Here is a 12,691-nt window from a genome sequence, read left to right on the forward strand (position 1 = left end):
AAAAAAAAAAAAAAAAAAAAAAAAAAGAGCCTGCCACAAAGTAAAAAGTAAAACAGCAGCGGGCAGCAGCAGCAGAACGGCAGCAGCAACAACAACGGCAGCAGCAGCAACAGCAGCAGCAGCGGCAGCAGCAGCAATCCCGTATCCAGGGATATAGTTCAGTAGCGAGGCATTGTTTAGTGTGTGCAACTCTAAATCCAGTCTCTAGTCTGATCAGTGAGTCATCGATCGATCGATACTTTGAAATGAGTAATAAAAGCATAGAGCTCTTGGAACGTTGGAAAGTCTTTCTTGGTACCAACAGGAAAAATCGACTTGGTTACATAAAAGTTACAGACTTTTTATGGCCAAACTCTTCAATGTTAAAAGCCAGAATATACAAATGACACACATTGGTTACCTGACAAAGGGTTAGTATATTTTTCATGTTAAGAGACCTTATTATGCATTGCTTGGAGTATAAAGAGTATACACAAAAGTAAGGAGAGATTTCTTATTTTTTAATTTTTTATAAAGGTTCATTTGGAAAGATAAGGAATGGGAACAGATAGATGTCCATTAGACTTAAACCGTTAGTTGTAGTTAAAACCTTGGTCTCGTGGTAGTAAGGCATGGCTCTAGAATTAGACTCTAGGGCTGGCTGTCAGCACCACAGTTGGCTGAATCCTAGTTCCCTTTGTAAACAGGGATAAGGATAAAGGGTTACAACATGACGCTTACATGAGATAATTCATGTAACGTGTTTTGTTCGGTACTGTACCCCAGATTAGATGGACTACCATTAAAAAGTGGAATAAGGCAGAGAGCCCCCCACAGTCAACACAGATGAAGCAGTGTAAGAGTGGCTGACTTAGTGATGTGTCGTAATGGAGCCTCTAACTGTGAACAGCCTTAGGGAGGGCCATTGAAGAAGGCATATTAGTATAGGAATACTTTCCATCAGTTTAACTTCTTGGAATTTATCTTAAAATGAACAATGGTAAAGAAATGCATAAGCATTTTTGTTTTTTGATGTTTGGTTGGTTTTTGGTTTTTTTTTTTTTTTCTTGAACTGCCGGCATCTGCCTCTGCTCCTGAAGTGTTGGGGTTGTAGGTGTACACCACTGTGCGCAGCTACACATAGGCTTCTAAGATTACAACAGTTACAGGAATGGAGAAAATAGAAAATATTTAGTGTATATAACAGAACCTAGCACAAGCATGAAAAGTTTTATATTTTCAGGATGGAATTAGCAGAGTGTATATTGATTTAAAAGTTTTATTTTTAAAAGAATATTTAAATGGGGTTGGGGATTTAGCTCAGTGGTAGAAACACAAGGTCCTGGGTTCGGTCCTCAGCTCTGGGGGGAAAAAGAATATTTAAATATAGGAAGATATTCAATATTTGTGGTATAATATTTTGAGAAAAAAATTTTGTATGGTTGGGTTTTTTTTCAAGACAGTATTCTCTGTGTAGCCCTGACTGTCCTGGAACTTAATCTGTAGACTAGGTTGGCCTTGAACTCACAGAGATCCACCTATCTCTGCCTCCCAAGTGCTGGAATTAAAGGTGTGTGCCACCACCACCTGGCGCATACATTTTTATAGCAAAGTGATACTATGAAATATTTTTGCTTAAGAAGAGGTTGCTGGGGGCTGGAAGATGGCTCAGCTGTTAAGAGCACTGGCTGCTCTTCTAGAGGTCCTAAGTTCAGTTCCCAGCACCCATGTAGCAGCTTTCAACTGTCTAGGTCCAGAGAATCTTACACCTTCACATAGAAATAATGCAGGCAAAACACCAGTGCACATAAAATTGAAAGCAAGTCATAAAAGAAAAAGAAATATTTAAAAAAAAAGTACTGTGTTTTTACAGTGCTTTGGAAAGGAAAATGGTGTGAGGTGGGAAATGAGACAAGTTAGGGCCCTGTGAAGTGTGCTGCATTGTTTAAGAAAGCATGTGACAACTGCATTGTTAATGGGACCTATTAGTTGAGACAAGCTCTAGAACTCCCTATTAGTCTAGCATTGCTCAAACTTGCAATCCTCCTGTCTCTCCCCTTTCAGAGGGCTGGAACTACAGGCATCTCAGATGCCTGGCAAGATCCTTGAAGTTTTAGACTTTTAGAAGACCTTGGTCTGAGAACAGCTCACTACCATAGAACCTGCCTAGTATATGTAGGACGCTGGGTGTGATCCCAGCACTGTGGGGAGGCCACATGTGAAGAAGTTTAGAATAATGTTAATTCTGTTCATTCAAGATGTATTTGAGGGGGCTGGTGAGATGGCTCAGTGGTTAAGAGCACTGACTGCTCCTCTAAAGATCCTGAGTTCAAATCCCAGCAACCACATTGTGGCTTACAAACACCCATAATGAGATCTGATGTTCTCTTCTGGTGCGTCTGAAGTCAGCTACAGTGTACTTATGTATAATAATAAATAAATCTTAAAAAAAAAAAGATGTATTTGAGCCAGGTATGGTCTGGTATACTCCCCTATAATCTCAGCACTCCAAAGGCTGAGGCAGGAGGATCACAAGTTTGAAGCAAGCTTGTGCTGTATAGCAAGATCCTATCTCATAAAGCAAAAACAGCAATACATTAATAAGTAGAATTATATGATACAGTAATCAGGAAGACAAATATATTCATTTTTGAAAAGTCAAAGCCAGAAGAATATATCAAATACTTCATTAATCTACCACTAGAAACAAAAGCAATTAAAAAAAATATCACTGACAGGAAAGTTGTTAACTGACTTCAAGCCTGAAGACAGAATGAAAAGAAAGAGCACAGCTCTCTACAGTCAGGATGCCTACTCCTGGCATCAGAGAGAAGCTGGCCCGCTGCACCAGCTGAAAGAAACACTGCAAACTCCACACAGGTCCTAGAGAGGCTGTCCAAGTGTGGACCGATCCTGGCGGTAGTTACTGGCTTTGGATGCAGTTGAGATAACTAGATGTTAGGTTCCTAGCTTCACCAGGTATAAAAGCTGACCTGACATGACAGGCCAGTGGGACTCCCAGCTGGGCACCATACCTACTTCTGAGATATTAAACTTCTTGTTTCAAACAAAGAAACTGTGGCCGTGTTGAAGTAGTTCTCTTTAACAGTAAGTTTCGGAAATCCTGATTGAACATAGAGACTGATTTTTGTTTGTAATTTTAATGAACTCCTGTAACTTGTGCTCACTTTATTTTAGGCGAGTAGCCGAACTATTTATGTTTGATTTTGAAATCAGTGGAATCCATCTAGATGAGGAAAAGGTAAATCTTTTTTTTTCTTTTTAAAATACGCTCTTAAATTTATTTCTCTTGTGTATGAGTTGGCCTGAATGTATGTATGTATGTATACCTCATGCATGGCCTTGGGGGTAGGAAGAGGGTAAGAGTCCCTGGGTCTGCAGTTACAGATGGTTTTAACCAGCACGTGTGTGCTGGGAACCAAGTCCTACGCCTCTGCAAGAGCAGCTCGTGCTCTCGACCTTTTAGCCATCTCTCCACCCAAGTCTTTTCCTTCTTCAGGTCAGGTCTATATAGCCCCAGTGGGCCTGGAACTTGGCCATGTAGACTAGGCTGGCCTCAAACTCATGCTGCTTCCTGAGTGCTGGGGTTAAAGGTGTGTGACAGCATAGGGGACACATTTATCTATCTATCTATCTATCTATCTATCTATCTCTCTCTCTCTCTCTCTCTCTCTCTCTCTGTCTACTCATCTATCTACCTATTTATTTAGAGATAGATAGGGTCTCCTGTAGCCCAGCTTAGCTTTGATCTTGCTGTGTGTTGAGGATGAACTTGTCTTTCTGATCTTGAACCAGGCTCAGTGCAGGGGATTGAACCCACCAGGGGAAGCATTCTACCAGCTGAGCTCCTTCTTCAGCTCGTTTTATGTTTTTCTGAAGACAAGGTTACATGTTAATCAAATTGGCCTGGAACTTGCTTTGTAGCAGAGGCTGCCCTTGAATTCCTGACCTTCTTGCCTTCGCCCCTTCTAGTATTACAGGCATGTGCCACCACACCAGGCTTCCAGCTGTTTTAGTGTTTTTACTAACATTTATTCGATAGAGCACTTGTGTGTCACTTGACGGTGTATTAGCAAACTCTTAGGACCTTTTTTCACTTGTCATAAAATTCTTCTGTAGGTGGTGTCTAGACATAGTGCTCTCGGGAAACTGGCCATCACTCCAAAATGAAGTGACAGCTCAGCTAGAGTGGTGACGGTGCCATGGAGTGAGGCTGAGATGGAGAGTAGGTGGACTTCACACTTGGCGTGCCTGATGGGTCCACACACTTGCTATGGTGTGACCTGTGCAGTGTTCTCTCTGGATGGAGGGTAGAAACAAAGTAACTTGCTCAGGCTCTCAGCTTCAGCACAGGGAGTTCTCACACTGGCTGCAGGTGTCCTAAGAATATGATGCGCTGCCAACCAGTCCCTTGTGTGGGCAGCAGCTCAGTGCTGGGCTAGAGGAGTGGTTCCCCATGGCCTCCTCTGCTTGCCCACGGTTCAATTATTATTATGATTTTATAGCTCTTTCCATCCCTGGGAATCCAAAGACATTTATCTAGGAACAGAAGTTAGTTTCTCAGAATGTCTTGGGACCTCCGTGCCTGAGACTTCTCTATCTGGATCAACCAAGGGCAGATGAAAAACATTCAGAAAACAATGTGTTTGCACTGAGCTCAGAGCAGACTTTTCTAATAGCTTTCGTGCTCTCACCTGGCCTTTACATTGTTTTATACTTTCCAAGTGATTGAGGGATGTTCTGGAGTTGATAGGAAGAGGTGGATAGGTTTCGTGCAAATGCAGAAGGACTGTTCAGCTATCCAAGGTAGGGGTGTCTTGGCACCAGTCGATACCACAGAACATTTGTATGCCTTGTCTGATAAATAGGAGGTCTATCTTTCTGTCTCTCTTTTAATTTTTATTGTTGTTTTGTTTATTGCAACAGTGTATTCACTTTGTAGCCCAGGCTGACCTGGAACTTGTGGTGATCCTCCTGCCTCTGCTGCCTGAGTGCTGGGATCACTTGTGGGAGCCGCTGCTTACCACAGTAAGTTCATGCATTCACCTGAGGGCCCATCAGTCAGGACGCAGCAGGTTAACTTTTGGTTTGCCTCCACGTCTGGGAGGTCTTTTCCCAGACGTGGTCGGGCGCCTTAGGCAGGGTCTTTCCCTACTCAGTTGCCTGAGGCTTACACCTTTTCCTCTGCAGCCCGTTTCCTTGATGACATATACTGCTTCTCTTTGATTCACCACAGAAAGTGTGGAGTAACTGCAGTGCTCTTTCACTGAAGTCCATCTCCCATGGACTAGATGGCCTGGCTGTCTGAGATGACTCTATTCTCAGTGATGACAGGGAACACCTCCAAGCATTTGTCAGAGTAAGGCATGCTTCTCCCATCACCCACACAGTGCCTTTGAGAGTCTGTTTCATGATGAGAAACTGGTGACCCCAGAAGAATGAGAAGCAATCTGTAAGCTCTGGACTGGACTTGTTAGGTTTTGGTTTTGCTCTTTGGGACCTGATCCTGCTCTATAGCCCAAGCTGATCTAGAACTCTCAGATGCCAGGGTTGCATGCTTGAGCCACCACACCTGGCTTTTTATTCTTGATAGAAGGTCTCAGTGTGGAGCTTGTGTGCTGGCCTCAGACTCAGGTTTGATCTACTTCAGCCTCTCAAACGCTTGGGATTTCAGCACATGGAGATCACATGTTGCCTTTAGTGCCGGGGGTTGAATTTAGGGACCCATGCATGCTAAGAAAGTCCTCTGCACTGAGCAGTATCACCAGCAGATCATGTTTTTTGATGTATACCAGTTTTGGATTCAGTAAAATACCTCATGATTGTAAGATGAGACATTGTAATGCTAGTCCCCATTAACTGGGTTTGATGTCTTCTGTTTGTGAGCAATGGGGTCTCACGTATCACAGGCTAGCGTTGAGCTTTCTGTGACACCAAGAATATCTTTCTGTTTCCACCTCCCAAGTGCTGGTGACGCAGACCTTCTCCATTACGCCTGCTTTAAGAGGTGCTGGGATCAGACCCAGGGCTTCCTGCATGCCAGGCTAGCACTCAGCCAACTGAATACAGTCCTTCCCACCCCAATCCTGCTCTGTTAACCTTTGAGGTAACATTGCTGTGCATAGCTCTCGCATTGTACAGAGTGTTAATTAAAGCCGTGTTTGAAACTGTGCTGGCCAATGTTTATGTTCAGTTCATCCAGCACACATGTACTTATAGTGTACCCTATCTTTCCCACCAAGTGACTCTCAGAGGCCATCAGCATTAAAGATGCAGGAGATAAGTCAGCCGTTTCTCTGCAGCTCTTACGGGTGCCCCGGGACAGGGCTGACATCACCTGCTTTAGAAGGGAGGCTCTAAGGTATCCCACCAACATAACGTAATTTGCACACCGTAAAGGCTTACGTTCTTTCAGGTTTGCTTTGGTTAATTTTGAGATGAGGTGTTGCTGTGTCCTCAGGCTGCCTTTGAGCTCCCGAGTTCAAGCCCGTCTGCCTTCCTCTTCCCTGAGTAACTGTAGCTACAGGCATGGGCCTCTGTGCTCGCTAGTTTTCAGTTTAAGGTCTTGTGAATATAACTTAGGAGTTTAAAATTAACTGTTTATTTTAAGAAGTGTTTCTAATAGTTTCACAGGGTGTTTAGAGTTCTAAGCCATGCACGTTGGATTGTTCTAGAATGATGGAATGATATGTCCAGAAGATAGCTACAGTCAGAAAATGAACTAGATTTTATTTTTCCAGAGGTTTTAACACTTGATAAAATTTTAGGAATGAATAATTTTATTATGTTGTGTTTTACTTTTTTTTTTAATAGAAAAGCTTCAGGAAGAATTTTAGAACTATAATTTTTAGATACCATTCATCATTTTTGTTATTCCACTGATAACCACTAGGTGGCAATACACGGCTGCAAGAGAAGTCTGGATTAAGAAGACACTGAAGGCCCCCGGGGAAACGAGTTTTTCCATACTGAAAGCTTTAGGTCATTACTCTACATTGACTTTTTTTGATACTGAAGTCTTGCTATATACCCAGGCTGGCATTTAACTTCCAGGCTGACTTTGAACATTGAAATACCTCCCTCTACATTCCCCAGTGCTGGGATTATATGCGTGTATCACCATACCTGGTTTATTTTAGCACATTTGATTTTTTGAGACAGGGTGTCATGTAGCCCAGGATGGCATGGACTCTTTACATTGCTGAGGTCAAGCCTGCTTCCATTGCCTAAGTGCTGGATTGCACACATCCAGTTTGTACAGTGCCGAGGGCCAAGTTCAGGGCTTTGTGCATGGTAGCCGAGTACTCAGCTGAGCTATACTACCCCAGTCCTTCTCAGCTTCTTGTTAAGTACACATTTACATCTTATATATTTATCTGAAAAAAAAATGTTGCTTAATAATTTTTTTCTTGGATATTTACTTTATTTATATTTCAAATGTTTTCCCTTTTCTAGGTCTCCCCTTCAGAACCCCCCTATCCCATCCCCTCTCCCTGCCTCTGTGAGGGTGGTCCCCCACCTACCCATTTCCATCCTCCTGCCCTGGCAGTCCCCTACACTGGGGCATTGAACACCCTCAGGCCCGAGGGCCTCTTCTCCCACTGATGTCCAACAAGGCCATCTTCTGCTACATATGTGGCCAGTGCCATCGGTCGCTCTATGTAATACACTTTGGTTGGTGGTCCAGTCCCTGAGAGCTCAGGGTAGTCTGGCCTGTTGACACTGCTGCTCCCTCCATGGGGTTGCAAACCCTCTCAGCTCCTTCAGTCCCTTCTCTATCTCCTCCATCAGGTACCCCAGAGCTCAGTCCAATGGTTGGCTGTGAGCTTCCTCCTCTGTACTTGTCAGGCTCTGGCAGAGCCTCTCAGGAATCAGCTATATCAGGTTTCTATCAGCAAGCCCTCCCCAGCATCCACAATAGCTTCTGGGTTTGGTGTCTGTATATGGGATGGATCCCCAAGTGGGGCAGTCTCTAAATGGCCTTTCCTTCAGTCTCTGCTCCACACTTTGTCTCCATATTTCTTCCTGTGAGTATTTTGTTCACCCTTCTAAAACGCACTGATCCCATTTTGGTCTTCCTTCTTCTTAGGCTTCATTGCTTAATAATTTTTTAAAGGCGGGTCACATGACTCACCTGAAGCCCATCATAAGCCCTGTCTGAAGCCTGGCTTGTTTCTTCCTGATAGATAACTGAAAGATCGTACCTGGGCACTTTCTGATTGGCCTCAGAGATTACATGGATACAGTTTATATTTCGTCCTAAAATATTTGTTGTGTTTGCTGGGATTAAGGCCCAGTGGGCAGAGTGCTTGCCTGGCATGCATGGGGCCCTGGGTTCAAGCCTCAGCACTGCATAAACAGGGATGATGGTTCAACGGGCTGTGATCAGGGAGAGGTAGAGGCAGGTAGACCAGAAGTCTAAAGTCATCCTCAGCTATGTAGCCAGCCTGGGTTGCATGAGACTGTCTTTATTTTATTTTATTTTTGAGGTAGCTCCTTTGACCATGGACTTCAGGAACTTCTTCTCCCCAGAGACTGTGTTCTGGAGTGTGACTGCAAGCTAAAAAACTTACATGACTATGCCAGTACAAGCCTTATCACACTTGACTGAGGAACTGGTTCTGTGTACCACACACCCGGCGGCTCATAGTGTGGAAGGTGCACCCCTGCCCCTCAGGCCTTTGCTTACCCCCTCCTCTTCCATTTTTAAGTCAGTGGTTCTCCTGTCATAGTGAGTGCATGCCCTGTGCCCCATGCTCCCTGTCCTGTTTGATTCTGCCTTTAAGGGCTTTGTTGCAGGTGAACCAGAGCCTCTGAGCTGAACCTGTTGGATGCTCACATTGTTCTGTGCAGATCTATCTGTGTTTCTCATTTCCCTTCCCTCTCTGTTAGTCTGTTAGTCTAGTCTTTTAAATTCAACATCTTTCTAATCTCCCCCTCAAATACTTAATTTTTTAAAGTGCCACAGAACAGGTGTAACCAGCCGACGTGTTGACTTACTTAATGAAGGTTTTTGGGGACAGAGGATTACACGCAAGTGTTCTGTATCAACGGTTCAGGTGTTGTTTTCCTACGGTTGTGGATTGTCTGTCTGTGAACTGCTAGTTTACATTGCCTTTAAATACCTTCTCTCCCACGTGCAGCGCAGAAGAGCAGTGGACCTCAATGTTAAGATCTTGGACTTGAGTAATGCTTTCCTCATGGGAACCAACTTTCCCAACAAGATCCGGAAGAGTCTCTTACCAGAGCACATTCAGCACCACTTTGCCCGTGATGGAAGCCACTTAATCATTGACGGCCTGCATGCAGAAGCCTCCGACGACTTGGTGGGAGTCTTCCGTTGCTTTGCTCTGCTCCCATCTGAATACTGACAGATATGTCCTACTATGCTATCATAGATACTAATGTACTATCATGGCATGTGATAGTGTGGCCTTAAAGACCTTGTTGCGTTACTAAGATCTGAAAATTTAATTTCTGACATAGTTAATTCCACAAATGCTTTGAATGTGGAAAATAGTTAAAATTCACGTGGAATTAATTTTTGGAGTACAGTCAATAGCAAGTGTAGTCACTTTTAATTCTTACGTCATTGTGTTGCCAGGAGTAGGTGCTTTCTGGCACAGAGACAGAGCACTGGCAAATTGTCTTCTCAGAGCATGTGCCGTTGTGTCCTGTAGAAGCACTGTAGACCTGGTGGGGCCTGTCTTTCGCTTTGGAAGCCATGGCCAGCTGTGGGGAACGTGAGGTTGGCCCTGGGGGTTGTTGTGTGGGCTTTTGGACCATGACGTTTAGACCTTTGATTTTCTCTTCTTTCACCCTTTTAACTACAGGTTCGGGAGGCTGCTTATAAAATTTTCCTTTATCCCAATGCCAATCAGTTGAAATGTTTAGAGGAATTGCTAAGCAGCAGAGATCTTCTGGCAAAATTAGTAGGTTATTCTACATTTTCCCACAGGGCCCTCCAAGGAACCATAGCTCAGACTCCAGGTGAGCCTATTTATCCAACTTCTACGAACAAATGGGACTTTGAGGAAACAGAATTTCTAGTGGGAGGGTCAATAGATTGACAGCACTGGAGAGCCACCCCAGGGAACTCTGCTCCCAGCCCAGAACTTCTGATTTAAATATCTGTAAATGAATTTAAAAACAAAAGACCTTTGCCATCTAGCCCAGCCTATCCTTGAACTCACAGTCTTCTTGCCTGAGCTTCCCAAGCTGTCAAGGCTGACAGTGTTTGTTTTTGTTTTTTATTTTAAATCTATTCAGAGAACCATTTATTGGTACTTTTTGATATCTATTGATAGAAGTCATCTTTGATTAGAGCAAATAATTTGACCTATGTTGTGTGCGTGTGCTGAGAGTAAGTCAACTCTAGGTTTGCACTTGTTATTAATTTTAAATGAATTTCATTCTAACCCAGCCCACTGTCATCAGGTTGGAATTAGAGCGAGAGGGTGAAGGACAATGTGTTTGCTAAGCCCACGGTGGTGAGGCCATTGCCAAGCACAGTCCTGCCAGGGAAGGTTCATGCTAGGTGGGCGAGGGAAGTGCAATTGGGTAAACTGGCCTCGTGCTGAGCTCAGGTCCTGCATGTGTCAGGATATCTGAGCTGCCACGCACAGCTAGTAACGGAAATGAATGCACGCGAGCTGTTCAGAGGTATTTTAGCATTCGGCCATTGAGGCAGTGAATCAGCAGCAGGATGTGGGGTTGGTAGAGTTGCTCAGGTTCTAGCTGTACTGTGGAGATGCTGATGGAGAGGGAGGAGTGGACAGCACGGTTTGGTTTCTGCAGTGCACTCGTGTGTGCTGCTGTGGAAGGAGGGCGCACTGGATAGCACTCCCTGTGGGGAGTTCCCAGCATTCCTTCTGTTGCTTCCTTGTGTATTCCCTCTTTTCCCAGTATGCTCCTTTGTTTCTCAAAGTTCCCATACATCTTTCTCTTCCCTACACAGCCTTCCCATGACCTACGCTGTGTCTTACCTAGGGCTGTAAAGAGTCACCATGACCTAGGCAACTCTTTTAAAAGAAAACATTTACTTGGAGCTGGCTTACAGGTCAGAGGTTTGGTCCATTATCATCATAGTGGGAAGTATGGCAGCCTGTAGTCAGACGCGGTGCTGGAGAGGTACCTGAGAGTCCTATGACTTCATTTGCTGGCAGCAGGAAGAGACTAGGCCACTAGGCCTGGCTCAGGCTTCTGAGACTTCAAATCCCGCCCCCTAGTGACACACTTTCTCCAACAAAGCCACACCTCCTAATAGTGCCACTCTCTCTGAGCCTATGGGGCCATTTCCATTCAAACCACCCACACTGCTTCCTGCCTGGATTCCCATGCTCAGATTCTCTGAGCTGCAAACCTACCTCTTCCATTACAAACTTCCAAAATTGCTGCAGGCTTTCTGCTCTCCTTCAGCTTTGTCCTTGGACCTTTAAAGCACTTACTTTTTTGTTTTGTTTTTATTTATGTTTTTATGCTCAGTATGGAATCCAGGGCCTCCCACATGCTAGGCATCTTCTCTAGCACCAAGCTCCGTCTCAGGCCAGCTCTTAAAATTGGGTTTGTATAACTTAATTCCTAAATTGATATTACATGAATTATGTATTTTATATACAGAGAGATATGAATGTATATCTATATAATTTTTGTTTTCTGCTTTTGAGACCTGTGTATTTCAAGTTGTTGAGGATGGCCTTGAACTCTTGATCGGCCTGCTTCCACCGACCTAGTTCCACATTGCAGGAGTATGCTACAACTATCATTCAAATTACTGCTAATATCAGTGAGGTTAAGATACAGTATTTTTGCTTTTGTACTACATAAAATATTATTAGAAGATTACGGAGTGCAGCTGGGTTATGCTATTTAACCCCTTACCAGCCCCGTGAGGTAGGGATTGGTCATGAAGGTTAGGCGTGTTGCTAATACATGACACAGCAGGAAATAACACACACCTCTGCAGCTCCTCAATTCTCTTAGCGGGAGCCAGAAAACCTTTCTGAGCTGCTACTCCATCAGGAACTCAGCTGAGCTCTGGAAACCAGTCAGTGTGGCAGGGAGAAGAGAATGGCTCCTTCGTGCAGTTGGTGTTGCTGTAGAGAGATGGAGTAGGGATAGGATGTAGTGTTCAGTGTGCGGTAATGCCGCCTTTGCCAGGGAGGCTCGTGTTGAAACGGGATGGTGCGTGCAGGATGTGGCATACTTCAGGCCAGGTCTGGCAGTTTGTCAGAATGAATCTGCAGTCTCTTGGGGGAAAACGTGCAACCGTGTGCCCAGGTCTCAAGGGAGAAATGTGCCAGACACATCAGAGGAAAAGCCAGAGTGGGCTTCTTAAGCAATGAAGAGAGAGCTATGTTGAAGGGCTGCAGGAGGGAAGACCTGTCCCGGGGGAGATGAGGGCTTTGCAGGGTCTGGGCAGAGAGGAACCCTGATCTGACTTGGACTGTGATGACAGTGGTCCTGGCAGGAACACTAGACTGCCACAGCACAAGGTGAGGAGGGAAGCTATTGTGTGGCACTCATGAGGAGAAACCATGGCATCTTGACCAGGATGCCAGTACAATTGGTCTGTGGGCACTGGCTTCCAGATGCATGGAAGTTTTGCACGTGTTTTGATGGGAGGGCTTTACTCTGAGTAGCTAGAAAGATAGCAAGTCACTGCAGTGGGTACCAGGAGCCTGGTTTGCTC

General features: G+C 44.5%; 1 protein-coding gene across 1 annotated transcript in view; it reads left to right on the top strand.

Annotated features, from left to right (window-relative positions):
• The window catches only part of Mipep (mitochondrial intermediate peptidase), a 107,528-nt gene that overhangs the window by 8,613 nt on the left and 86,224 nt on the right, over positions 1-12,691 (top strand). Inside the window, exons 5-7 of the mRNA XM_021181536.1 lie at positions 3,178-3,241; positions 9,144-9,326; positions 9,834-9,990. Of these exons, the coding sequence (XP_021037195.1) occupies positions 3,178-3,241; positions 9,144-9,326; positions 9,834-9,990 (404 nt within the window). The remainder of the gene's footprint in view (positions 1-3,177; positions 3,242-9,143; positions 9,327-9,833; positions 9,991-12,691) is intronic.

Source organism: Mus caroli, chromosome 14, assembly GCF_900094665.2.
Source record: "Mus caroli chromosome 14, CAROLI_EIJ_v1.1, whole genome shotgun sequence".
NCBI classification, from domain to species: domain Eukaryota; kingdom Metazoa; phylum Chordata; class Mammalia; order Rodentia; family Muridae; genus Mus; species Mus caroli.